This window comes from Cajanus cajan, chromosome 11 (genome assembly GCF_000230855.2).
Source record: "Cajanus cajan strain Asha chromosome 11, NIPB_CcT2T_4, whole genome shotgun sequence".
Taxonomy (NCBI): Eukaryota; Viridiplantae; Streptophyta; class Magnoliopsida; order Fabales; family Fabaceae; genus Cajanus; species Cajanus cajan.
The window spans coordinates 18,219,447-18,244,886 of NC_138527.1; the positions used below are offsets into that span (position 1 = coordinate 18,219,447).

General features: G+C 38.4%; 2 protein-coding genes across 2 annotated transcripts; both read left to right on the forward strand.

Moving 5' to 3' along the window:
• Positions 1-19,916: 19,916 nt before the first annotated feature.
• LOC145953410 (golgin candidate 1-like) lies at positions 19,917-21,025 on the forward strand. The gene is made up of 4 exons (XM_083067360.1): positions 19,917-20,337; positions 20,644-20,700; positions 20,801-20,875; positions 20,954-21,025. The coding sequence occupies exons 1-4, from the start codon at positions 20,218-20,220 to the stop codon at positions 21,023-21,025; spliced, it is 324 nt and encodes a 107-aa protein (XP_082923486.1). The 5' UTR covers positions 19,917-20,217.
• A 941-nt stretch (positions 21,026-21,966) lies between these two features.
• Positions 21,967-23,100, forward strand: LOC145953219 (golgin candidate 1-like). The gene is made up of 3 exons (XM_083067083.1): positions 21,967-22,191; positions 22,304-22,402; positions 22,970-23,100. Exons 1-3 carry the CDS (start codon positions 21,982-21,984, stop codon positions 23,081-23,083), a joined length of 423 nt encoding a protein of 140 aa, XP_082923209.1. The 5' UTR covers positions 21,967-21,981; the 3' UTR covers positions 23,084-23,100.
• The last annotated feature ends 2,340 nt before the right edge of the window (positions 23,101-25,440 follow it).

A 25,440-nucleotide genomic window follows, 5' to 3' on the forward strand; every position in this document is an offset into this window, starting at 1 on the left:
CCATTTTAAACCTCTTCAACTTGGGTTTTAGAGCGTGTAGAGAAGGTGATTTGAAAACCTTCACTAGGACCTCGACTAGTGTATGTTCTAAATTGCTTTCCATTGCATGCTTTATAGCTTTACTAGTATAATTGTCTAGGATTTTTACTTTTGCTTCCAAAACGTTTAGAAGGCTTAATTCTTTTGCCTACTAGGGGTGCGTGCACACACACACTTGGTAGTGTCAAAATTGTTTTTGTAAGAAAGGTAAAAAGGGCTTAGTGATTTTTACTTGAAAAGGGCTTGGTTATTAAGTGATTCTTTGTAGTCCACCTCCCCTTGAAGGTTCAATTTGTATACTTAGGCCTTTTCTACTTATCTTGCACCTTTAAAAACTTTTTGTGAAAACCTTTTTATCACTCAATCTTTGTGAAAACCTTTTTAACTCTTTGTGAAAATTTTGTGAAAACCTTTTGATCAAAGATGAGTGAGCATTCTAGTGTACATGGTCATAATTCTCATAGTACTAGGTCTAGTGTTAGGGATGAGCTTAGGCAATTGAAAGATTACCTAAGAAGAAAAGAGGAAGAAAATATAAAAAGAGAGGAAGAAATTAGAAGAAAAGAAAAAGAGTAAGAAAGAAATAATGAAGAAATAAAAAGATTGCTAGAAAGATTAGTTGTGGGAGGAGAGGCTAGTGGTTCAAGACCAAAAGTCACTTCTCCTCAACCCTCAAGAGGAAAAGGGCACATGTATGCAAGTGCTCATGAGGAGGAAGGGCATCATACCCAACCTCCAAGTGATATCTTCTTTAGTAGTCATCACAATGATGATTACTATCAAAGGCCCGCAAGACATCATAGAAATAGGGAGTCCTCCAATAGGGAACCTAACATCAATCTTCCCCCATTTCATGGCAAGGATAATGTTGAAAATTATTTAGATTGGGAAATGAAAGTTGAGCAACTTTTCTCTTGCCATGGAATAAGTGAAGATAGGAAGGTTTCTTTAGCAACCCTTAGCTTCCAAGGGCATGCTATGTATTGGTGGACCTCCTTAGAAAAAGAAAGGAGAATAAATCATGAGCCCCCAATCCAATATTGGAATGAGCTCCGTAGTGCCTTAAGAAGGAGGCATATTCCTCCATACTATGACCGAGAGCTTATGGATAAGCTTCAAAGATTGAAACAAGGGTCCTCTAGTGTGGAAGAATATAGGCAATCTATGGAGTTGCTAATGATGAGGGCTGGGATTAGGGAGGAAGAGAGGACCACAATCTCTAGATTTCAAAGTGGTCTTAATCTTGAGATAAGAGACAAAGTTGAACTTTTACCTTATAGGGATTTAAACGAACTAGTTCAACTTTGTTCAAGAGTGGAGCATCAACTTACAAGAAAAACTTTTCGAAAAGAATCCACTCCCTCTTATTCCAAGAATTTTAAGAAGGAGGGCTACTCTTCCCTACCTTATCCCAAGGAAGAAAACGAAAAAGAAAAAGAAAAAGAAAAATCATCTTTTAAAGCACCTTCCAAAGAGTCTAAGTCAAGTGAAATCAAGTGCTTCAAGTGTCTTGGAAGAGGACATATTGCTTCCCAATGTCCTACAAAGAAAACTATGGTTTTAAAAGCCCAAGACCACTATAGTAGCCTTGATGAAGCTACTTCTTCTTCCTCTAGTAGTGAAGGAGAAGCCATAGATTCCGAGGAAGAAATTTTACCTTGTGAAGGAGACTTATTGTTGGTTCGAAGGCTCCTTAACAATCAATCTAGTGAAATTGACCAATCACAACGAGAGAACTTGTTTCAAACAAAATGCAAGGTCTTAGAAAGTACTTGTTCTCTCATTGTCGATAGTGGGTCTACTTCTAATTGTTGTAGTACTAGATTGGTTGATAAGCTAGCCTTAACTACAAAACCTCATCCTAAACCTTACAAAATGCAATGGATCAATGAGGAAAGAGGTGTTGTAGTCAACCAACAAGCAAGCATACCAATCTCTATTGGCAACTATAAAGAAAATGTTTTGTGTGACATAGTGCCATTAGAGGTTAGTCATGTCTTGCTTGGGAGGCCATGGCAATTTGACAAGCACATAATCCATGATGGCCTCACCAATAAAATAAGTTTCCAACACTTAGGTAAGAAGTTTGTGTGGTGTCCTCTATCACCCTCTCAAGTGAATGAGGACCAACTCAAACTAAAGGCTAAGAAAGATGATGAAGAGAAAAGCAAAAACAAAAACAAAAAGAAAAGAAAAGAAAAAAAGAATTTTTCCTTTGAAGAAAAAGGGCTAGATTCAAGTGAACCTTAACCCTTGTGCCATCCTCTTTTCTTTGGTGCCAAAGAAAGATGGCAATGGAGGATGAGCACCTTTTTAAAAGCCATCATTGAATAAAAGGCACCCAATCCTAAGTTAGATGATTTGGTGAATGAATTTCATGGGTCAATAAAATTTAAATGGTGATGCCTCTTTGGCTCTTCCCTTTTGCCCTAAGCACCTTCATTCAACAAATTATGTACTTAAGGATTGCATAGTTAAGTTTTAATATTTTACTCCCCTAATTGTGGTTTCACTTCTTTTGAAGGATCAATGGAATGGAAGAACTTGAAGATTTGTGGTCAAATCCTTCTCAAGAAGGAGGGTATGATGGAGGACCATCCATGGTACTTCATGTGAAACCCATCACATGGTCCAATGCTATGACTAATTTTGAGTAGTATAGGATTTATTTGGTTTATTCCAATTTTACCCTTGTATTTTGGGGTATTTTAGTCCTAGGGTTTATTTCTTTGTATTTCCCATTTTGCCCTTGTATTTTGGGGTGTTTAGATGCTTAGGTTAAATTCAAATGGGCTAGGCGTGACCATTAGGAGGGTGACGCACACTTAGTAGCATTGTTTGGACATTTTTGGTGTTAGGTAGGCTTAGGCCCAATTGGAGGGCCAAGGTGCATAGACTTATCATGCATCTTGTTGTAGCCAACCTAAACCCTTAGATGCCAAACTTGGCCACCAAGTAGCATCTAGGGTTAATTTGCATCTGATTTAGTGTGCATTTGGCTTGGTGAATTTCGGCCAATGCAACACCAAATGAAACCCTAGATGCTAGCACTCCTATTTATACCCTAGCCTATCACCTTGTACATACTTTGGATCATATTGAATTTGAGTGTGCATTTTTTGCCTCAACTTCTCTTCCATAGTCCCTAGGAACTCCACGGCCCTTCCTTTCTCCTCCTCCCTAACCACCATGAGTGAGTTGAGCTTGGCCTTCCTTGGTTGGCCTTCACCCTCCTTAGTGAAGTGAGCTAGCCAAAAGGAGCAACACCCCCACCAAACACCTTCCTCCCCTTGAGCGTGACCACCACCACCCTAAACACCCACTCTTCCCTAGTTTCTAGGTTGCCTTTGGCTAACCTCCTCCCATCTCCACCCTAAGAGAGCAAAACCCTACATAGGTTTCATCCTACACTTGGATGAAACAACCTTGAGCAAACCATCCTCTTTTGTGCTTCCGCCAACATCACCACCATTCTTCCACCATTTTGGAGTCTCCTTGTTGAACCAAGATCAAGGGCGTGCATGGAACTAAGCCACCTTCCATCACTTTTGAATGCATAAAGAAAAGAAGTTTGTACTTCATCCTTTGTCTCCTTCACAAGTGATAGAGGATCAAGTACAAATGAAAATGAAAAGAGAAGAAGAAAAAAATATTTGATTAAAAAAAATAGGAAAAGAAGCATAAGTCTTCAAAGAAGAAGAAGGAAGAGAAACCTCTTCCAATAGAAGGAATTCAACAAGAAACTTTAAAACAAACTTTAATTGTTGAAAGGCCTTCTTACATTCTTCTTTGTAGAGGTATGCTTCATTGCCATAATTTAAGTATTGAACTTAGTTCTTTACCTCCTCAAGTTTCTCAATTATTAAAAGAATTTGATGATATATTCCCTATTGATGGTCCAAAGGGCCTTCCTCCTTTTAGGGGTATAGAACATCAAATTGATTTTGTGCCTAGGGCTAGTCTACCCAATAGACTAGCCTATAGGACAAATCCCCAAGAAACTAAGGAGATAGAGAACCAAGTTCAAGAATTATTGGACAAGGGGTGGGTGCAAAAGAGTTTGAGTCCCTGTGCTGTGCCTATATTGTTAGTGCCCAAAAAAGATGGAAAATGGAGAATGTGTAGTGACTGTAGGGCTATTAACAATATCACAATCAAGTACAGGCACCCAATCCCTAGACTTGATGATATGCTTGATGAATTACATGGTGCTATTATATTTTCTAAAAATTGATCTTAAAAGTGGTTATCACCAAATAAGAATCAAAGAGGGTAATGAGTGGAAAACTGCTTTTAAGACCAAATTTGGATTGTATGAGTGGCTAGTTATGCCTTTTGGTCTAACTAATGCACCAAGTACATTCATGAGGCTTATGAATCATGTCTTGAGAGAGTGTATAGGTAAATTTGTTGTTGTTTATTTTGATGACATCTTAATCTATAGTAGGTCTCAAGATGATCACTTAGGACATCTTAGAGAAGTTTTGATGATCCTTAGGGAGAACCACTTATTTGCAAATCTTGAAAAATGTACTTTTTGTGTGGATCATGTGGTTTTCCTAGGGTTCATTGTAAGCAAAGATGGGGTTCGTGTGGATCCCGAGAAAATCAAAGCCATTCAAGAGTGACCAAAGCCTAAAAATGTTAGTGAAGTTAGGAGTTTTCATGGACTTGCAAGTTTTTATAGAAGATTTGTTCCTAACTTCTCTAGCATTGCTTCACCATTGAATGAGCTTGCCAAAAAAGATGTGTTATTTGAATGGACTACAAAGCATGACCAAGCATTTCAACTTCTTAAGGATCAACTTACTAATGCACCTATTTTAGCTCTACCAAATTTTGAAAAGACTTTTGAGCTAGAATGTGATGCATCAGGAGTTGGGCATAGGAGCTGTGTTATTGCAAGGAGGACACCCCATTGCCTATTTTAGTGAAAAACTAAAAGGTGCCTCCCTCAATTACCCTACCTATGACAAGGAGTTGTATGCATTGGTTAGAGCCTTACAAACTTGGGAACACTATCTTGTGTCCAAAGAGTTTGTCATCCATAGTGACCATGAGTCACTTAAGTATTTAAGAGGTCAAGGTAAGTTAAATAAGAGGCATGCCAAATGGCCAGAGTTCCTTGAACAATTTCCATATATTATTAAATTCAAGAAAGGAAAATCAAATATTGTGGCTGATGCATTATCTAGAAGGCATACTTTGCTTATGTCTCTAGGTACTCAAATTCTTGGATTTGATAATATTAGGGAATTGTATGAGGAAGATCTTGATTTTGGTGATAATTATAAAAAATGCCAACAAAAAACTTTTGATGGTTTCTATATGGCTGAGGGGTATTTGTACAAAGAAGGGAGGTTATGTATACCCCAAGGATCCATTAGGAAACTGTTAATTAAATAGAGTCATGAAGGTGGGCTTGTAGACCCCTAAAATTGTCCGGGTCGAAAATAAGACTCAAAGACTCTCGAAGACCGAAGGAAAGTCAGCCGGAAGGACTCCTGGAAGACCCTAGGATGATTCTTTGTAGGTCTAGAAGTCTTAGAGTAGCTTAGAATAAGGGTGTGTGAGGATTGGAGCTCAATACACCCTCCTAGAGGTTCAGTACGGCCGTACTGAGCCATTTGAACTACAATACGGCCATAATGAAATCAATACGGCCGTACTGAAGTTTTTGAACTTCAGTACCGCCGTACTGAAGTTTTTGAACTTCAGTACGGCCGTACTGAATTCAGTACGGCCGTACTGTAGTTCAAAAACTCAGTACGGGCCGTATTGACTCCTTAGGCCGTACTGCGCCTCAATCCTATAAATAGGACGTCATTGGCTCGTCCTTCCACACATTTGGAGCATTTCTCCACCCTCTGGCTGAGTATTCTTGGGTTTTTGAGCTATTCTCTGCCCTAGAAATCTCTCCGAGAGCTGATCCGACTAAATTCTTGAGTTCATGAGCCTTTAGCTTGAGACTCGAACAAGTCGAAGGGAAATCTCTTTGATTTCCATAGTTAATATTTTTAGGGAAAGGAGCGAGCGAACGTGTAGTGGGAAGGAGCGCCAAAAAGCCTCCTAACTCCTTTTTGAATATATAAAAGCCCGCTCCGAAGGTTTCTTTCCAAATCCTTTCTTTTACCGCTATCGCTTTTTGATTGTTGCATTGCACGTTTAAAACTTTCATCATGTAGATAGTTTACTTATAATCGTTCTAATAAATAGGGGTAGTTTAGTAATTTTACGCTATTATTTATGAAATAATCCGTCATAGGGAACCCGAAAGGGGCGTTGTGGGGTGCTAACACCTTCCCCACACGTAATCGACTCCCTTACCCAACTCTGGTTGTAATGGCCAAAGTTGATTTGCGAAAATCAATTGCCTTATGTCTTTTTCCAATGTTTTGAGTAAAACATTGGTGGCGACTCCAAGAACCCCTTTTTGCGAAAACCACTAATCCATGGAGGGTCCTGTTTGGGATTAACACGGATTGGTGAGAGTCATTTAACAAAATTGTTAGTTCGATGAGGTCTCAGTTTGAGAATAAGTCGTTCTAACAATCCATCATTTTTCAAAACCAAAAAAGAGTCCAACCATCGTCGCGAATGCCAATGTCCATTTCGGCGGGTGGCGACAGATGGCGACTCCACTGGGGAAGCCTCGAGAGTCAGTCCCATTTAGTGATGGATTATTTCTAAAATGATAGTTTAAAATTACTTCATTACCCCTCGCTTGTATGATAATATGTTTTACCTAATTGGCTTTAATAACTGTTGGAAGTTTAAATTTTCGCAATTGTTTGAAATATAAACTGCACACGAACCTTTGCACACAACAGTTCCCTCTATACCCGGGGGCATGAGTGGAAAGCCATAGGGAGTGGATGCTAGTACGGCCGGTTGTCGAATGGGTCTATAGGTGCCCGTAGACCGTTGTCGGAAAGCATCACTCAAGGTGAAAACCATGAACTCAAGTCCGACAGTGCGTTGGAGCTTTCCATCGACTTACGACGAGAGGGATTGGGTCCCTATAATGGGGGCACCTTGGGGGCCTTAGACCGGTGAGAACAGTTAGAACCTCCTTGAATATGCACTTGTCTGCAGGATACCCCTACCTCGTGATTCGCTCGTGACTGTTCGTGGATGAGTAAATTGTTTGTGCATTGTTTATGTGACATTGTTTGAGCATACATTGCATTCTTTAAACATACAACATTCCCCTTTTAGAATAAGAATAAATAGGAATAAGAATCTTCCATTACATGGTGTTAACATCTACCCTCATCACATTCATGTAGGTAGTTTCCCTTTTCACCCAAAAAATACAAAAAACAAAATACCCAAAAAAAGTTATTTATCCAAACCAAGCAATATCATGCATCATCTTAGGAGCATCCTGAAAACATGATAATGCTTAGTTGAATAAACACAATGCATGCATATTCAACGCCATCATCTCATATCATGCATTCTTATCGAAGATCATTGAGGGATCTAGGTGCATTTCATAGTCATTCATTTGCATACATCTCTCCTAGTAATTCATTAATAATAGTAATAAAAAGAAAGGATTAATCGATGCGTGTGTTCAGAATGGATCGCACTCCGTTTGTTATTAAGTTTAAGCCAACAACCAAGCCAAGCGAACGCACATCAACTCCGTTGTTGGTAATCAAGACGAATAAAGGGGAAGGTCCGACACCGTTGAAGATCACTGCTCCAAGACCTTTTCCCTACGAATCGAATAAGGCTGTGCCATGGATATACGACATCCATTCTTCTGCCGACAGCGATATCTCTAACATCGCTGGACTTGGGGGCATGACTAGGAGTGGCAGGATCTACACTCCCGAAGATCTTCATGATAAAGCTCCCAAGAATAAAGGAAAGGAAAAAGAAAAAGAGAAAACCGAGGAAAATAAAGAATTCGAGGAGGAGACTGACGAGCTGTTAAAATATATCCGACAGAGCGAGTACTCCATCGTGGATCAACTTCATAGGACGCCAGCAAAGATTACTCTGTTGTCGTTGATCCTAAGCTCCGAACCGCATCGGCAAGCTCTGTTGAAAGTCTTGAACGAGGCGTACGTGTCGCACACTATCTCCCAAGACAAGTTTGAGGGGATTGTTAGTCACATCACGGCTAATGATCACCTCACTTTCACCGATGAAGAAATCCCCGCTGAGGGACCGAATCACAACAAGCCCTTGCACATCTCTGTAAAGTGCAAGGAATATCACATTGCTAAAGTCTTGGTGGATAATGGATCTTCCTTGAATGTGATGCCAAAAAGAACGTTTGATCAAGTGGCAATCAAGGGAATCCAAATGCGCCCGAGCAACATGATCGTCTGAGCTTTCGACGGTTCTAAAAGAGAAGTGGTGGCAGAAATCAATCTTCCAATCCAAATTGGACCCACCATCTTTAATGTCAAATTTCAAGTGATGGACATTACTCCCGCGTACAGCTGTCTCCTCGGCCGACCTTGGATTCATGATGCGAAAGCTGTTCCCTCTACGCTCCACCAGAAAGTCAAATTCATAGTGGGTGACAAGCTGGTGACCGTACAAGCCGAAGATGACATACTCATCAGCAAGCCATCTGCCATACCTTACGTGGATGCAGCAGAGGAAGCTCTAGAGACCGCCTTCCAAGCATTGGAGATTGCCAATGTCGAAATATTTCCCCGAGAAATGAAGAAGGTAGCCTACATGCTCACCAAGAATGGATACTTGCCTGGACAAGGACTTGGCAAGGATTCCCAAGGAATTCCCGAGCTACCCATTATTAAGGATAATCCGGGGAAACAAGGGTTAGGATACAACCCTAATAAAGATCAAAGGACGAAGAGGAACCAAGATCCTTCTCGACGTTCTTTAAGCCAGATCTTTAGGAAGGTCGGTTCACAAGCGTCAAGGCCGGTCGTAGTCATCAAGTGCTCTTCTTCTTCCGATAGGGATGTATAGACCTGATGACTGTTAGAGATCACTCCTCGGGGACAGCCCGACCCCCGAGCCTCGATAGGGCACATGTTTCCGCTAGAATTATAATAAAATCGTTCTTTATTAGTTCTTATTGCTTCTTTTCTTGCTTGCAATAAATTTCTAGACCACATTATTTTTAACCCTGTTTGAATAAGCATGAATGAGGTTAAAATCGTCTTAATAACAATAAACCCGCATCATTTTTATGTGGAAGTGTGTGTGACAACTTGGAGCACCTTTCCTTGGCCTCGACAAGTGCCATCATGGATAAAAAAGAAATCCTTTAAGGACAAAATCCTAAAAACAAAAAAAGCTCGGCAGGAAACCCAAAAAGGGGGCTGCGCAAAAATAAGAGCAAAGAACCCGCTAGGAATCCCACGAAAGGGTGACCTAGGCAAAAATTAGGGTTGCAAAAATGAACAAAAACAAAGGTCCGCTGAGACGCCACAAAGGGGTGTTTTAGGCAAAAATAAGGACAATCAAAAAGCAAAAGAAATCCATGATGGTACCATGAGCTGAATTCAAAAAGAAAGGTTCAAGGGAAACTATCTAAGTTGTCGAATCACAACGTCAATAACAAGACTTTCTTAACTTCATAAGTGTTTAATCAAACAAGCCTAAACACATGAGCCTACCTTGGCCAGCCATTCTTACAAAAACCGTTTTCAAAACAATAATAATCCCCTCTAAAACACAAACTTTTGAACAAAAATATCTTTCCTTTCTTTTCTCTTGTCCCAAACGATTTTAGAATAATCTAGTGGAAACATGGAGATATAGTGGTCAATAGGAAGGTTGAAACGTCTTCTAAAGGAAGGGAAGGATCACTGGGTTGATGACACCAATCTCGATATAACACGCATCATTCCTCGGTTACAGAAATCGGCAGCGCACAGCCCGTCTAGAGGAATGGCAAAAATCCAAGCAAAGAAACGCATCGGTTAATTCTTTTGAAAAATAAATCAAATAGAATTAGGTTCATCATACCGCATACATGCATACAGATGATAGGTGTACTGGAAGATCACTTATTCTCTGTTTATTGAAAAAAAAAATGAACTTCAGAAAAAACAATGCGCCCGTACCATGTTCAGTACGCCCGTACTAAAATTAGGGTTATGAACAAATTTTCAACTCAATACGGGCGTACTGAAATGAATACGGCCGTATTGGCCATAACGTCCACACCAATACGGGCGTATTGAATTCAATACGGCCCGTATTGGCCCATTCTTTTGTACATCAACAGTAAGATCAGTACGGCCGTACTGAATTCAGTACGGGCCGTACTGACCTAATTTTTTCTATAAATACGTCCCTCCTCCTCTCATTCATCACAACATCTTCATTCCTCTGCATACTTTATCTGTGAGTGTGTTTGAGATCCCTCCGATTCCGAAAAAATAGCCGAGTCTTCAAGGAAGAGGCAGAGGGTCCCTGCGCAACTTGAAATGACCGCGCGGCACCAAGAGAGGTTGGATTTCCTCGAGTCATTCGTCTTCCAGCCGTCGAGGGTGCTCGACTTCAGCATCCTTCGGGCAATGGAATGGGAAGATGAGGTCAGAGGCTACATCGATGCCATAGGATGGGGGTTCCTCCTTGATCCCCACCCTAAGATCTATCCGACCGCGACAAAGGAATTTCTGGCTACCGTCGGTGTCACAGAGTCGACGAACAGCTACGGCGCAACGGTCTACTCTGTAGACTTCTGGATGAAGGGAGGATACCGCTCCCTGACACTGGATGAATTCAACGTCCAGGCTGGTTTCTTTCGGCGAGCCGATTAGTTGGAATATCGGGACGCCGTCTGTGAGTGCCCTGATAATCTGACCCCGACCGAGATGTGGAGAGAGGTCACGGGTCAGATGGATTATCACGCTGGAGTAAAGGGTACCCGGCTCCCGACTGCGCTCTGGATTTGCCACAAGCTGATCATCGGCTCCATCCACGCCAGACTGAAGAGTCCAGAGTCAGTAACGCGGCAGGATCTGCTAGCTCTTTACTGCATGGCCACCAGGCAGAAGGCCAACCCCGAATTCTTTTTTCTCGAGCATATAAAGAATTTGGGGGCAAGAAAGGGCAGCGACGCTCGGCGAGGATACATTTTGGTCTCTACGTTTCTTTCACGACTCGCCGAGACTTGGGGGTGCCCTAATGGCGTAGATGCGGGGGAGTTGGCGCCCAAGCCTATCAATGCTGCCACCCTGCTCAATATGAAGATCATTGCTAAGGCAGGGAGGCAATATGTACGTGCGACCACCCACGACACCTTCAGTGAGCTTTTCGAGAACATCGAGCTCCCGGGTGAAGGGGACCTGCAGACAAAGGCCGACACCTCGCAGCAAGACAGGGCCTACTTTGATGCTCGTTTCGACGCGTTGCAGCAGAGCATCGACGCCCGATTCGACAATGCGCAGCACAACATTGACGCCCTGAGACAGGATTTTGACAACCTGTCAGTCTGGCTGCATCGTCGCTTCCCAAACCCTCCACAGGATCCGCCGGCAGAGGAATGAAGACCGGCCATTTGCTGTTTTTTCCTGCTTTTTGTTTATTTTGATTGATCGGGCTGTGCCCCACTCTTTTTATCAATATTGTACAAATTTCATTCCGTTTGATTAATGAAATTTTCCACTTTCGAGTTCAAAATTCTTTAGCACTTTAATTTCTGTACAAAAAAAGCTGAAAAAGCCGAAATCGACAAAAAAGGAAAAAAATTCAGAAAATCCAACAATCGTACAGAATAACTGAGCCTGGAGAGGCTTGCCGAAATAATACTCCCCAGAGACATCTCAGCTTGCACTCTTGGGCCGAATTCCCAGTGAAAGCTATCAGAGCAAGATCAGCAAGATTCCCTAATGGAAGCATGATCATCCAAACAAAATATCCGAGTCAAAGGACTTAGACTTCCTCAGTGGAAGATAGCTTTCCAACTCGAGCGACGAGTGAAGCTAAGCCTGAAGAGGCTTTCTAAATAATACTCTGGGATACATAAGATCCTCAATCCCCATTCGCCTACTCAGAGGCACTCCTTCAAAAAGAGAAAATCCGAAAAGATCAATAACCATTCCCCAAGCGGAATTCGGTATTCAGCTAAACACCGAATGTCAAGATAATCCGCCTAACAGAAGAGGCCAATCAAGATCAATACGACAGAATCCCCCAGCGGATAACAGCCTACGCAGAGGCAACAAAACCAGAAAATCAAAAAAGTCACCCGAATAAGGATAACCGGGATACTCCACCAACGTCGAAAGAACGTCAGCCAATCATAAGGCATCGCTCACCTCAGAAAGAGCATCTTTGTGTCTGCATCCCCAAGGAATCAGAATTTCCCCAGTGGGCACCAACTACACAATAGAAAGTTGGGACACAAGAACCTATGAGTAACTGCACATCCCCTAGACGGATCCCTGCGTTATCCAGCCCTCAGCGGCACCAAAATCAAAAACAACCGTCGAAGTAGCATCGTGGACTGTGGAGACAAAATCATCACAAATCCCTGGAGAGGGCAAACTCACGCTACCAAAGTGACCAGAAGCACGGAGGTATGCAACCCTGGGGAGGGCAAACCGCAGACCCTGGAGAGGGCAAACTCACGCTACCGAGGTCGTCAGAAACACCGAGGTATGCACGAGCCTGGAAAGGCGACGACTAATACTCAGCTACCGATGTCGTTAGAAACACGGAGGAATGCAGCTGCCAATGTCGTCAGAAACACGGAGGCATGCAGACCCTGGAGAGGGCAAACTCACGCTACCGAGGTCGTCAGAAACACCGAGGTATGCACGAGCCTGGAGAGGCGACGACTAATACTCAACTACCGACGTCGTCAGAAACATGGAGGTATGCAGCTGCCAACGTCGTCAGAAACACGGAGGAATGCAGACCCTGGAGAGGGCAAACTCACGCTACCGAGGTCGTCAGAAACACCGAGGTATGCACGAGCCTGGAGAGGCGACGACTAATACTCACCCTGGAGAGGGCAAACTCAACCTGGAGAGGCTACTCAACAATTTTCCCACCTGAAGACACTACAAGTCGGAAGGATGGATTACTCCCCGGACAATTGGGTCAACTCCTTTACTTGTCAACCGGTACACAAAAAGCTGATCGACTAAGTAAAGGGGGGGCAGCTGTAGACCCCTAAAATTGTCTGGGTCGGAAATAAGACTCAAAGACTCTCGAAGACCGAAGGAAAGTCAGCCGGAAGGACTCCTGGAAGACCCTAGGATGATTCTTTGTAGGTCTAGAAGTCTTAGAGTAGCTTAGAATAAGGGTGTGTGAGGATTGAAGCTCAATACACCCTCCTAGAGGTTCAGTACGGCCGTACTGAGCCATTTGAACTACAATACGGCCATAATGAAATCAATACGGCCGTACTGAAGTTTTTGAACTTCAGTACGGCCGTACTGAATTCAGTACGGCCGTACTGTAGTTCAAAAACTTAGTACGGGCCGTATTGACTCCTTAGGCCGTACTGCGCCTCAATCCTATAAATAGGACGTCATTGGCTCGTCCTTCCACACATTTGGAGCATTTCTCCACCCTCTGGCTGAGTATTCTTGGGTTTTTGAGCTATTCTCTGCCCTAGAAATCTCTCCGAGAGCTGATCCGACTAAATTCTTGAGTTCATGAGCCTTTAGCTTGAGACTCGAACAAGTCGAAGGGAAATCTCTTTGATTTCCATAGTTAATATTTTTAGGGAAAGGAGCGAGCGAACGTGTAGTGGGAAGGAGCGCCAAAAAGCCTCCTAACTCCTTTTTGAATATATAAAAGCCCGCTCCGAAGGTTTCTTTCCAAATCCTTTCTTTTACCGCTATCGCTTTTTGATTGTTGCATTGCACGTTTAAAACTTTCATCATGTAGATAGTTTACTTATAATCGTTCTAATAAATAGGGGTAGTTTAGTAATTTTACGCTATTATTTATGAAATAATCCTTCATAGGGAACCCGAAAGGGGCGTTGTGTGGTGCTAACACCTTCCCCACACGTAATCGACTCCCTTACCCAACTCTGGTTGTAATGGCCAAAGTTGATTTGCGAAAATCAATTGCCTTATGTCTTTTTCCAATGTTTTGAGTAAAACATTGGTGGTGACTCCAAGAACCCCTTTTTGCGAAAACCACTAATCCATGGAGGGTCCTGTTTAGGATTAACACGGATTGGTGAGAGGCATTTAACAAAATTGTTAGTTCGATGAGGTCTCAGTTTGAGAATAAGTCGTTCTAACAATCCATCATTTTTCAAAACCAAAAAGAGTCCAACCATCGTCGCGAATGCCAATGTCCGTTTCGGCGGGTGGCGACAGGGCTTATGGGGCACTTTGGTGTTGATAAAACCCTTAGTTTGCTAAAAGAAAAATTTTATTGGCCCCATATGCGAAAGGATGTCCAAAGGCATTATTTTAGATGTTTGGCTTGTTTACAAGCCAAGTCTAAAGTGATGCCTCATGGTACATACACACCTTTGCCTGTTGCTTCTTCATCTTGGGTAGATATTAGCATGGATTTTGTGCTAGGTTTACCTAGAACCCAAAGGGGAATGGATTCTATCTTTGTGGTTGTGGACCGTTTCAGTAAAATGGCTCATTTTATTCCATGCCACAAAGTAGATGATGCAAGCAACATTGCAAAACTCTTCTTTAGAGATGTGGTTAAACTCCATGGACTTCCTAGGACAATAGTTTCAGATAGAGATACTAAGTTCCTAAGCCACTTTTGGCGTGTCTTATGGTCAAGACTAGGAACCAAACTCCTCTTTTCAACTACTTGTCATCCACAAACAGATGGCCAAACAGAGGTAGTTAATAGGTCTTTGTCTACTATGCTTAGGGCAGTCCTAAAGGGCAATCACAAATCTTGGGATGAGTATTTACCTCACATTGAATTTGCCTACAATAGGGTAGTTCACAAAACTACCAATATTTCTCCTTTTCAAGCTGTGTATGGGTTTAATCCTTTGACTCCTTTAGACTTGATACCTCTTCCTAATGTTGAACCTTTCATTCATAAGGAAGGGGCTTCAAGGTGTGATTTTGTTAAGAAACTTCATGAAAGGATTAAAACTCATATTCAATTTCAAAAAGAGAAGTATGCCCAACAAGGAAGTAAAGGCAAGAAACCTATGATCTTCGAGGAAGGTGATTGGGTTTGGCTTCACTTAAGAAAAGAACGTTTTCCACAACATAGGAAGTCCAAACTCAGTCCTAGAGAAGATGGCCCCTTTCAAGTCTTACAACGTACCAATGATAATGCTTATAGACTTGATTTACCCTCTGATTATGGAGTCATCACTACTTTTAATGTTAGTGATCTCAAACCTTTTGTAGGTGCTAGTGATGATGAGGAAAAGTCTTCAGATTCGAGGACGAATCCTTCTCAAGAGGGAGGGAATGATGGAAGATCATGGGCTAAAGGCCCAACCACTAGAGCTATGCCCAGGAGATTACTTGAAGACTTGTCTCCTTCAGAGCTTAGTGGGCCCAATGGGCTTGGTGGACCTAGGGTGCTTCTCACGTGGACCTTAATTGAATAAACACCATGTTTTATTGCATTTTCTTAGTATAGGAAGTTACTTTGATTTTGGTCTTGTATTATGACCATAGATTAGGGCTATTTTGTTTGGGCTTATTTTTGGGCTTCTTGGGCTTTGGGTTTTGATACCCAATATTAGGCTCATTCTTCTTCTTGTAATTTTTCCTATTCATTGTATTTCTTTGACCAATGTATTTCGGTCATTAGATTAGGTTTATATGAAGTATACATTAATAGGTGCATTAGGGTTCATTCATATGTCATTTAGAAGTAATTTGAATTGAATTTGAGTCACATGGAATGCATGGAGAGGATCCGGCCATGTGAGCTCCAAATTCACTTCAAATAACTCCCAAATGACATTAGGATGAAGGTACCATCCGGATTTGTCACTTGGTTAGCCTAAGTTTGAATTTCAAATTCGAATTTGAAATTCAAACTTGGCGCCAACTAAGCTACACGGATTGGCGCCACTTGACCTAATTTTTCCACCTATAAATGTGTGACTCTCACCTTGTACAAACACTTTTGAATGCATATGAATTTCTGAATCAAAATCTTCAGCAATTCCTTCAAGAGTCACCGAAATAGAGAGAGCAAGAGAGTGCCTTCAAACACCTTAGGAGTTCCTTAATTCCTTCTCTTTGAAGTGAGCAATCCTTTGCTCTTTAAGCTTGGATGCTTCCATCCAAGGCTTTGCCTCAATCCATTCGTGCATCTTCATCTTTCCTTGGTTCAACACTTCGGTTCCAATTTCCTTGAAGGAGATCCGTGCCTAGGAGGAGCTTAGAAGGAGTTCAATCTTCACTTCTTTTACTTCTTCTATCAAGAAGGTTAGACGAATCAAACCTAGTGACTAAGGAAGAGATTTTGAGGCATAAAATGCTCATTCAATATCAATATAATCCAAAGTATTTACAAGGTGTGGTGCATTGGGTATTTATAGGAGGGGAGGCATCTAGGGTTGCATTTCATAAGGCAAATGCACTTCAAATGAAATGCAAATGAACCCTAGATGCAATTTGGTGGCCAAGGATGGAATCTTTGGGTTTAGATTGGCTATATCTAGGTGCATGATAAGACCATGCAACATTTGCCCTTCACTTGGGCCTAAGCCTTTCTAACACCAAAAAATAGATCCAAGATCACCAAAAATGCGTCACCCTTCTAATTTAACACCCAAGCCCAAATTAAAACCTTAATCATCTAGAGCACCCCATGATACAAGGGTAAAATGAGAAATACAAGAGAAAATAAATTTTAAGTCCTAAACACCCCAAAATATAAGGGTAAAATTGGAATAAGGCAATAAAATTCTATACTACTCAAATTGGGCCTAGGAGGTGGATCCATACATGATATCTCTCCATTCTCCTAGCCATGAACCATGTGATGGGTCTCACATTAAGTACCAAGGATGGTCGTCCATCATCCCCTCCCTCTTGAGAAGGATTTGACTTCAAATCTTTAAGCTCTTCCATTCCATTGATCCTTCAAAAAGATGTGAAACCACAATTAGGGAAGTAAAATACTAAAACTTAGCTATGCAATCCTTAAGTACACAATTTGTTGAATGAAAGTGCTAGGGAAAGGAGAGAGCCAAAGAGGCGTCACTATTTATAAAAATTATTGGTCTCATGCAATTCATTCACCAAATCATCTATTTTAGGGATTAGGTGCCTCTTATTCAATGATGGCTTTTAATAAAAAAAAGGTGCTCATCCTCCATTGCCATCTTTCTTTGGCACCAAAAGAATGAGGATGGCACAAGGGTTAAGGTTTTCTTGAACCTATCCCTTCTTTTTCTTCAAACACTACAAGAAAAACTGTTATTATCTACGGAATATTATCTACGGAAATTTTTCCGTAGATAACGTTTAATTATCTACGGAATATTATCTACGGAATTTTTTCTGTAGATAATATTTAATTTTCTACGGAATATTATCTACGGAATTTTTTCCGTAGATAATGTCCAGTTTTCTACGAAAATTTCCGTAGATAACTTATCTACGGATAATTCCGTAGATAAATTCCGTAGGTAAAACATATTTTTATTATCTTTTCATTTTTATTTATTATAAAATAATTAGAATATTTAATTTAACATCATTAAAAAAATAATCATTATAAATTTATTCTTTTTTAATTTAATTATTTATTATAATACTTTTTAGTTACCGTATTTACCAAAAAATTATTTTTAATTAAAATATATTTTAGAATTTTATTTAATTCATTATCATTCACTCACTTGATTAAAAAGTGACAAAATATAATTAATTTTTAATTAATTTAATAAAATAAAAACTTTAAAATATATATCTAAAATTTGTAACAATTTCTTAAATATAAATATTTAATTAATTAATTTTAATATATACTAAATTTAATATTAGAAAATTTATAAATATTTTAGTTATAATTTTTATTATCTTTTGATTTAATATTGGATTTCTTTTGATTATGAAAGATATTTACCTGGATTTGAGTTATGATTGTTATAATCTTTTGATTTAATATTGGATTTTATTTATTATAAAACATAATAAATAAAATCTAAAATCTAGAGCAATTTCTTTGATACAAATATGTAATTAATTTTAATATATAATAAATTTAATATCAGAATATTTATTATAATTTTAGTTATGATTTATATAATATTTTGATTTAATATTAAATTTCTTTTGATTATAATATTTTAATATATTTAATTTAAAATATCAGTTAACATATTTTATTATATTTTCATTTTAATTTATTATAAAATAATTAGAATATTTAATTTAACATCATTAAAAAAATAATCATTATAAAATTTATTCTTTTTTAATTTAATTATTTATTATAATACTTTTTAGTTACCGTATTTACCAAAAAATTATTTTTAATTAAAATATATTTTAAAATTTTAGTTAATTCATTATCATTCACTCACTTGATTAAAAAGTGACAAAATATAATTAATTTTTAATTAATTTAATAAAATAAAAACTTTAAAATATATGTCTAAAATCTGTAATAAATTAATTTCTTCGTCACTCATTCGCCTCATCTCCAACCTCTTCATAGTAAGTCTTATTTCAGAATTCATCAAATTTCTAACTTTTTACATGGGTCTTCTTTGTTTTTCTTCGTTTTTTTTTCTCTTTCAAGACACCCAATTGGATAAAGATTTGATTTTTTGTTATTGGTTTCTTCAATTATCGACCCATTTGTATACTAATCTAGTTTCATCAAGAGGCAAGTAAAACCTGACCAAAAATTATTTTTTGCAATGATGAAACTTAGGTACTACCTAAACAATTCGACCTAGGATCTAATACATAAATCATTTATACCCAAATCCTTATATATTAGTTAAAGAGAAAGTGGAGTTAAAATAATGAATAATAAATAAACTTTTTATATATTAAACACAAATCTCTATCTTATATAAAATAGTTTTTAGAAGAAAAAAAATTAACAAAAGAGTTTTTTAAGAATTCTTGTTAGGAAAGTACTTAACTTTCAATAACCTACTTACAAGAGAATCAAGATCATTGACGAGTCTTCAAACCAATTTAATTTTTATTTATTATAATTATTTATGTATTAAAGTTTTATATTTTAAAAATAAATTATCAATAAAATATATTATAATATAATATAAATTTTTATCATAAATTTAAAATATAATTTATATATTAATAATATTTATTTATATAGTTTTTAAATATAATTTATATTTTTAAACATAATATTTATTTATATATATAATTTATTATAAATTTTAGTTATATATAATAAATATATAGGGTGTCATTGTTAAAAAAAAAAAAACTAGTTATCTCTTAAATATAAAATTTCATTTTTTTTAAATTTTAAATTTAAATTTAAATCAAACACACCGATATGTTGGTTCTACTGGCCAAATAATCCGGACCTGCCACGTTGACAACTCTTCGTTAGTGTTACAGCAACAAAAAATACGAATCCGAAACCCTAAAACCGAAATCAACACTGTGTAGAGGCAATGGGAAAGAAGCATGAGGAGATCCAGAAAACAGGGCTAGGTCGTGCCCTCGTGAGGCAGCACAACCACATGATCCAACAGAGCAAGGAAAAGTCCCGCTTCTACTGCAAGAAGGTTCTCGAATCCTACACTGTAGTCTCTGACATCGACGCCATCATCGAGCAATCCAACGAACCCCTCCCCGCCGCCTCCACCACCCTCATAAGCCTGTCAGTCTTTCTCCTCTTCCTTCCGCCAATGCTCTGTAACGTTTTTCCTTTATTGTTTATCGTTCTCTTATTGTAGGGACTCTGCCTCCGTTCCCATCGAAGCGACGCCGGAAGAAACGAGGAAGAAGCAAAAGCGAGAGGAGGCGCTCCACGCCGCCAGCCTCCGAGTCCCCCGCCGCCCGCCATGGACCCCCCACATGTCCACCGACGAGCTTCATGACAGCGAAACACAGGCTTTTCTGATTTGGCGTCGCAGCTTAGCGAGGTTAGTTCTCTGCAATCTGATTGTTAGGGTTTAGGTTCTTCAATGAACGTGCGTTTAGGGACTAGCTTGACGATTGCCTATATGATTTTTGTCGTGTTTAATATGTCTGACATTAATTGAGGGACTAGTTTGACTGTTTGCTCGAGTAAAGGATTTGTGGATGGTTTTAGTTTATGTTGGTGGTGTGGTGGTGTTTCAGGCTTGAGGAGAATAAGAAGCTTGTACTTACTCCGTTTGAGAAGAATCTTGACATTTGGAGACAACTCTGGTGGGTTGTTGAGCGAAGTGATCTGGTAAGTTGGTTTCATCTTTGAAGTTATATGGGTTGATAAAGGTTTTGATTTAAAAAAAATAGGTTGTTGTCTTTTTAAGTTACTACAATTCTCTTATATCAGTTATTGGGACTGAAATCAGTGAAGATATGGGCGTGGTTCTCCTTTTGATGAACATGATTGCCAAGCAACTGCATCTGCTTACCCATGTTATATTTCTCAGGGTAGATTGTAGATTTGTCTTTCATATTGTTGAAGCAAATATGCTTCTATTCTTTCACGGTCTTGTTTTTCTTACTGTGAGTAACACTAGTCATATTTTACCAGGCAAGCATGGAATCAATGATGAGAAATCGAGAACTAACAGAAACAAGGATGATGCAGGTAAGTAGGTTCTCTGATCCATGTAAGATTACTATAATTATGCAATATTTCCCATTCATGTGATGAAGCTGTTTGCATATTAAAACTGCTGATCTTTTAGGCTCTAAGAGAGGAGCTAGCATCTGCTGAGCGAAGAGCAGAAGAGGAGCGCGCTGCACATAATGCTACCAAAATGGTCTGCAACTTGAATTATTTATTCTCAAGTTTCTGTGTTTTGCATTATATTTTAGTGATTCTGTGATTGGTATAACAGGCTGCGATGGAAAGAGAAGTAGAATTGGAGCACAGAGCAGTTGAGTCATCCACTGCACTTGCTATGGTTTAATTTTTAAATGGGATACAAATCATATTAAAGCATTGTTTTCTGTTTGGATTTTGCCATATGTCATTAGTTTATTGTTTATATCATAATTGAATTGACAACATTATGGTAGATATACATGCTGGGTGTCAAGTTGTCTATGTGGTTAAAAATTCTATATATGAACTTTATTATCAAGAGCTTGTACAGAAAACATGTAATTGAATTCTAAGCATAGGTGGAAATTTTTCCTAGGGAAAAAATTTAAAATAACACGTACTTATAATACTAGTATACAGACCTTGTGTGATTTTTAGGCAGCAATATCCCTGGTACTTTTGGGATTGCAATATTTTCTGTGCTAGCCTATTTACTTAGAGATTAGGTTAGCTGACCCGCTGGAGCACTTTCGGGCTGCAATGGGCCGGTCATTTCACTTACTGGCATCCTTGTAGAGACAAAGAAGTATTTTTAGAAGGAAGAGGGAAAGTAAAAATAAAGGAGGATAAGCCATCCTACTAAGAAGAAAAAAGAAAGTACTAGAAAGTAAAAATTGCAGCAAAGCTGCCCCTTCTCTATCTTAAGTCTAGAAAGTTTACTACTTTACTTCATTAACACAACTATTAGAAGAACAATAAAAAGGTCATATATACAATTCTATATCGAAATAATTGTCCTGGTATGCATGAAAGTATGCTTGAATACATGCTGGGGTATCCAAGAATAGGGAAGAGTTTTGTATACTGAGTCTTGAGATGATTATAAAATAATTTTTATCAGTAGAAATGTTACGTGTTTGGTCACATTAAATTTGAAAATAGGAGGTATGACCATCTTAGCTTGTTCAATGCTTCTATGTTAGTCTGACTACATTCCCTCAAGCTTTTTTGATAAAGTTTGGCATCATATTGTCATCAATGGTGCTTTTGGGTCTTGCTATTTAATTTTTTTAGATATCTGATTTACCATTAAAAATATTAATGAGCAATAGTTACAATTCCACAATGATAAATCAGGAGTTAATAACAAGCCTGCTTTGGTTCCCCTTGTCAAGATCTTTTGCTTGTGGAATTGTTATTGACATTAGGTTAAATATAAACATTGATTTATTAGTTGCTTCTCTTCAGAGAGTAGCAGATGAGAGGACAGCTAAAGCCACAGAACTTGAGCAGAAGGTGGCACTTCTTGAGGTACATGAATAAATAATTAACGTTTTTTCCTTTTTGAATGTGAAGGCTGATTAGTGATTACTATTATGAAAGAAAAATCTGCTAAAATGTTTTTGGTAACATCTATTATCAGGTTGAATGTGCAACTTTAAATCAAGAACTACAAGACATGGAAGCCCGTGTGCGCCGGGAACAAAAAAAGTCACCAGAAGAGGCAAATCAAGTAAAACAGGTATTTAAACAGATTATTGAGAAGAAAGTAGGCCATTTTTTTAACTTTATTAGGTTTCCTTATATTTCATATTGTCTACAAAGTTTATCGATAAGTGTATAGCATATTTAGAGTCAATGTCGTTTGTTGTTTATTGCCACCAATTCAAAGCACTTTCGATTTTCTGTATAAATATAACTAGAGCACATATTTTGATTATTTTCTATCTTTTATGCATATTAAATGTCACTGTTTAGAAGTAGACCGTTCCCCCTGTTTTTGCTACTTTACATAACTGAAACACTTACTACTTTTATGTTTGTCCCTCTGATTCTTTTGAAATACATACTACTGATACTAGACCTCAATGCCATTTCTTTTATCAAAAGAAAATGCAAGAGGAAAAAATTTCCATGGTCATAGTTGAACCTGGCTGTGGTTGGGCACATAGCTGAAAATAAGCTATCTTCATTAGAGGCATGCTTTTTTTAATTATTTTCGTGTGAAATTTATTTGAGATAATAACCTCCTGTCTTGCAGGTCAAGTTGAACTTCCCATTATTGATACGTTTGGTTTCTCTGTTTCAGGCTGAAATGCAAAAAATGAGAGTTGAAATGGCTGCCATGAAGAGGGATGCTGAGCATTACTCACGTCAGGTAATAATTATGTGTTCCTTTAATATTCTCTTGAATAAAATTTAAATTCACCAGTTGGATATATAAATAAATAAAACCTCCATGTTTCTTTGTGGGAAAAACTTAGACTTAATGGTCATACTGCTGCATTTCTAGTGAAATTTTCAAGTAACGTCCTCGTGTACTGCATCATTTTCTGTAGTTTTTATCATATAAGCTGTCTTGTTTCTAATTTTGGGGTTAAATAACAGTAAAAACACTTGGTAAAACCATTTCCAGTTGAGGAACAATCAGTTAATGGTTACTTATTAACCACCTAAGTGGTCAATTGATAATTGTTCCTGATTTTTTTTTTTGACAATTAAATCCTTTTAGTAATTTTTTTTTATTGTTCACCATGCATGAATTATATTGATAACAGTAAAAAAACTTGGTAAAACCATTTCCAGTTGAGGAACAATCAGTTAATGGTTACTTATTTCCATTTGAGGAATAATCAGTTAATGGTTACATTTTTTTTTCTGATTGGATCTTGTTTTTGAGTTGTGTTGCTGGTGCTTGTGTAGTTGTGTTGATAATCGAAGAGAAATTGTTGTTTTTTTTTTTGTTTTTTTTATTTTGTTTTAATCTGTGGCGAATCTGAGTTGTTAGATATTTTGATGGTTGGATCAAAATTGGGAAACCAGAATTGCCTGATTAAAAATAGGAAGATCGGAAATTTCCGTAGGTAAGTTATCTACGGAAATTTCTGTAGATAAGTTATCTACGGAAATTTCCGTAGATAACTTATCCACGGAAATTTTTGTAGATAAGTTATCTACGGAAATTTCCGTAGATAACTTATCTACCGAAATTTCCGTAGATAACTTATCTACGGAAATTTCTGTAGGTAACTTATCTACGGAAATTTCCGTAGATAAGTTACCTACGGAAATTTCCGTAGAAAAAAGCATCCGTAGATAAATTCTATATCTGTAGATAAAATCCGTAGATAACGTTATCTACGGAAAATTTTCCGTAGATAACGTTATCTACGACCTTATTATCTACGGATTTTTTTCCATAGATAATCCGTAGATAATTATCAGTTATCTACGGATTTTCATCATTATCTACGGATTTTTTCCGTAGATAATGCTGATTTTTCTTGTAGTGAAAGGGAAAATTATTTTCTTTTCTTTTTCTTTTTCTTTTTGCTTTTCTCTTCTTCATCTTTCTTAGCTTTTAGTTTGAGTTGGTCCTCATTCACTTGAGAGGGTGATAGAGGACACCACACAAACTTCTTACCTAAGTGTTGGAAACTTATTTTATTGGTGAGGCCATCATGGATTGTTTGCTTATCAAATTGCCATGGCCTCCCAAGCAAGACATGACTAACCTCTAATGGCACTATGTCACACAAAACATCTTCTTTATAGTTGCCAATAGAGATTGGTATCCTTGCTTGTTGGTTAACTACAACACCTCTTTCCTCATTGATCCATTGCATTTTGTAAGGTTTAGGATGAGGTTTTGTAGTTAAGGCTAGCTTATCAACCAATCTAGTACTACAACAATTAGAAGTAGACCCACTATCGACAATGAGAGAACAAGTACTTTCTAAGACCTTGCATTTTGTTTGAAACAAGTTCTCTCTTTGTGATTGGTCAATTTCACTAGATTGATTGTTAAGGAGCCTTCTAACCAACAATAGATCTCCTTCACAAGGTAAGATTTCTTCCTCGGAATCTATGGCTTCTTCTTCACTACTAGAGGAAGATGAAGTAGCTTCATCAAGGCTACTATAGTGATCTTGGGCCTTTAAAACCATGGTTTTCTTTGTAGGACATTGAGAAGCAATATGTCCTCTTCCAAGACACTTAAAGCACTTGATTTCACTTGACTTAGATTCTTTGGAAGGTGCTTTAAAAGATGAATTTTCTTTTTCTTCTTTTTTTTTTCTTTTTCGTCTTTGGGATAAGGTAGGGAAAAGTGGCCCCCCTTCTTGAAACTCTTGGAATAAGATGAAGTGGAGTCTTTTCGAAAAGTTTTTCTTTTAAGTTGATGCTCCACCCTTGAAAAAAGTTGAACTAGTTCATTCAAATCCCTATAAGGTAAAAGTTCAACTTTGTCTCTTATCTCAAGGTTTAAACCACTTTGAAATCTTGAGATTGTGGTCCTCTCTTCCTCCCTAATCCCAGCCCTCATCATTAGTAACTCCATAGATTGCCTATATTCTTCCACACTAGAGGACCCTTGTTTCAATCTTTGAAGCTTATCCATAAGCTCTCGGTCATAGTATGGAGGAATATGCCTCCTTCTTAAGGCAATACGGAGCTCATTCCAATATTGGATTGGGGGCTCATGGTTTATTCTTCTTTCTTTTTCTAAGGAGGTCCACCAATACATAGCATGCCCTTGGAAGCTAAGGGTTGCTAAAGAAA

Excerpts from the sequence above, each read along its gene's own strand:
- LOC145953410 (XM_083067360.1), top strand. The coding sequence starts at position 20,218 with ATGTTGGTGGTGTGGTGGTGTTTCAGGCTTGAGGAGAATAAGAAGCTT. Across the intron at positions 20,338-20,643 it reads TTGTTGAGCGAAGTGATCTG|GCAAGCATGGAATCAATGAT; the intron begins GTAAGTTGGTTT and ends ATATTTTACCAG. Across the intron at positions 20,701-20,800 it reads CAGAAACAAGGATGATGCAG|GCTCTAAGAGAGGAGCTAGC; the intron begins GTAAGTAGGTTC and ends CTGATCTTTTAG.
- LOC145953219 (XM_083067083.1), top strand. The coding sequence starts at position 21,982 with ATGAGCAATAGTTACAATTCCACAATGATAAATCAGGAGTTAATAACA. Across the intron at positions 22,192-22,303 it reads AGAAGGTGGCACTTCTTGAG|GTTGAATGTGCAACTTTAAA; the intron begins GTACATGAATAA and ends ATCTATTATCAG. Across the intron at positions 22,403-22,969 it reads AGGCAAATCAAGTAAAACAG|GCTGAAATGCAAAAAATGAG; the intron begins GTATTTAAACAG and ends TCTCTGTTTCAG.